At 58.1% G+C, this 1,067-nt stretch overlaps 1 protein-coding gene across 1 annotated transcript in view; it reads right to left on the bottom strand.

The window, feature by feature from the left end:
• LOC104161869 (dynamin-2-like) overlaps positions 1–1,067 on the bottom strand; it is a gene marked incomplete at both ends in the record, with an annotated part of 19,285 nt that overhangs the window by 5,730 nt on the left and 12,488 nt on the right. The window contains 1 exon segment of the mRNA XM_009700443.1: positions 17–68. Coding sequence (XP_009698745.1) covers positions 17–68 — 52 coding nt within the window.

Raw genomic sequence — 1,067 nt, 5'->3', positions numbered from 1 at the left:
GAGCCGCCGGCCGTACCTGATTTGGGATGGCTCTTTTCTTGTTCGTCTGGGTGTTCCTTTGCTGTGCGCTGAAAGGAGAAAAAAAGAGCGGCTTTAGGCAAAAGCAAAGCAATGAGCGCTCAGAGCCCACGCGGCCAGGACACGTTTCCCACCCGGAACGCCGTAAGGAAGAGCCGAGTCCAAAGGGGAAGCCCGTCACGTAAAATTCAACCAAGATCACCCAGGCTCGGTGCTGCCGGCACGTCGCAACACGGACAGAGGAGCCCCTGCCAGAGTTTTGCCCAGGACCAAACGAGAGAGCAGTGCCGAGGTAGGGGGATGGAGCTTTCCAACCCGGACACCTTTATCTCCTTCCTCACAGTCCTTATCTCCGGGCATTTACAAGCCTGCCTCTTCCAGAGGGGCAAGGAGAGGCAACACCAAGCAGATCAGCAGCGGTTGCCGACTGAAAAGGGATTTCTGTCCGTGAAGCCAGGCGAGCCGAGGCACCCCGACCACCGCAAGGCCGATAACCAGAAGGATTCGTCTCCAGAAACACCTGCAGCCTCCTACTTTTCCCCCCCACCGCAAGACTGGAAAAAAAAACAACAAACCTGCACCAGAGGGAAAGCTACCTGTCTCTCCTGAGCAACCAAAGAGACGAGGGGCGAGGAGCGGGACGTAACCGTTAGTCAGGAGCAGGAACAAAATCCATGAAAACAGTTAGAATAATGCCGGGACACCCCAGGGAGCAGCAGTTTACAAGCACAAACGGGGTCCTTTCCCTGGGGAAGGTGACTGCGGGATCGCGTTCGCAGCAGCCACCGTCCCTCCGATCCCGGGTGTCCCTGGGGGAATTTGGGAGGTCGCTCTCTGCCTGCCCTGATCCTCACGGTTCCTCCCTAAACCTTTGGGATACAAGGTGAGCCAGTCTGAGCCAGCCCAAGCACCGTGGCATCCCGGATGGGAACGGGAAGGTCTCCGTGTGGTTGAGCTCCACTGCAAGCGCAAATCCAAAGCCGAGCTTGGAGGAGAAGCTCCCCAGCTCTCCTCAAATGTCCCTCGGGGCTGCGGGGAGGGGAAGGTGC

The sequence above is a fragment of the Cariama cristata genome, unplaced genomic scaffold (assembly GCF_000690535.1).
Source record: "Cariama cristata isolate BGI_N322 unplaced genomic scaffold, ASM69053v1 scaffold18635, whole genome shotgun sequence".
Taxonomy (NCBI): Eukaryota; Metazoa; Chordata; class Aves; order Cariamiformes; family Cariamidae; genus Cariama; species Cariama cristata.
The sequence above is the reverse complement of the archived record's forward strand: the minus strand, read 5'-3'. Positions and strand labels throughout refer to the sequence as shown.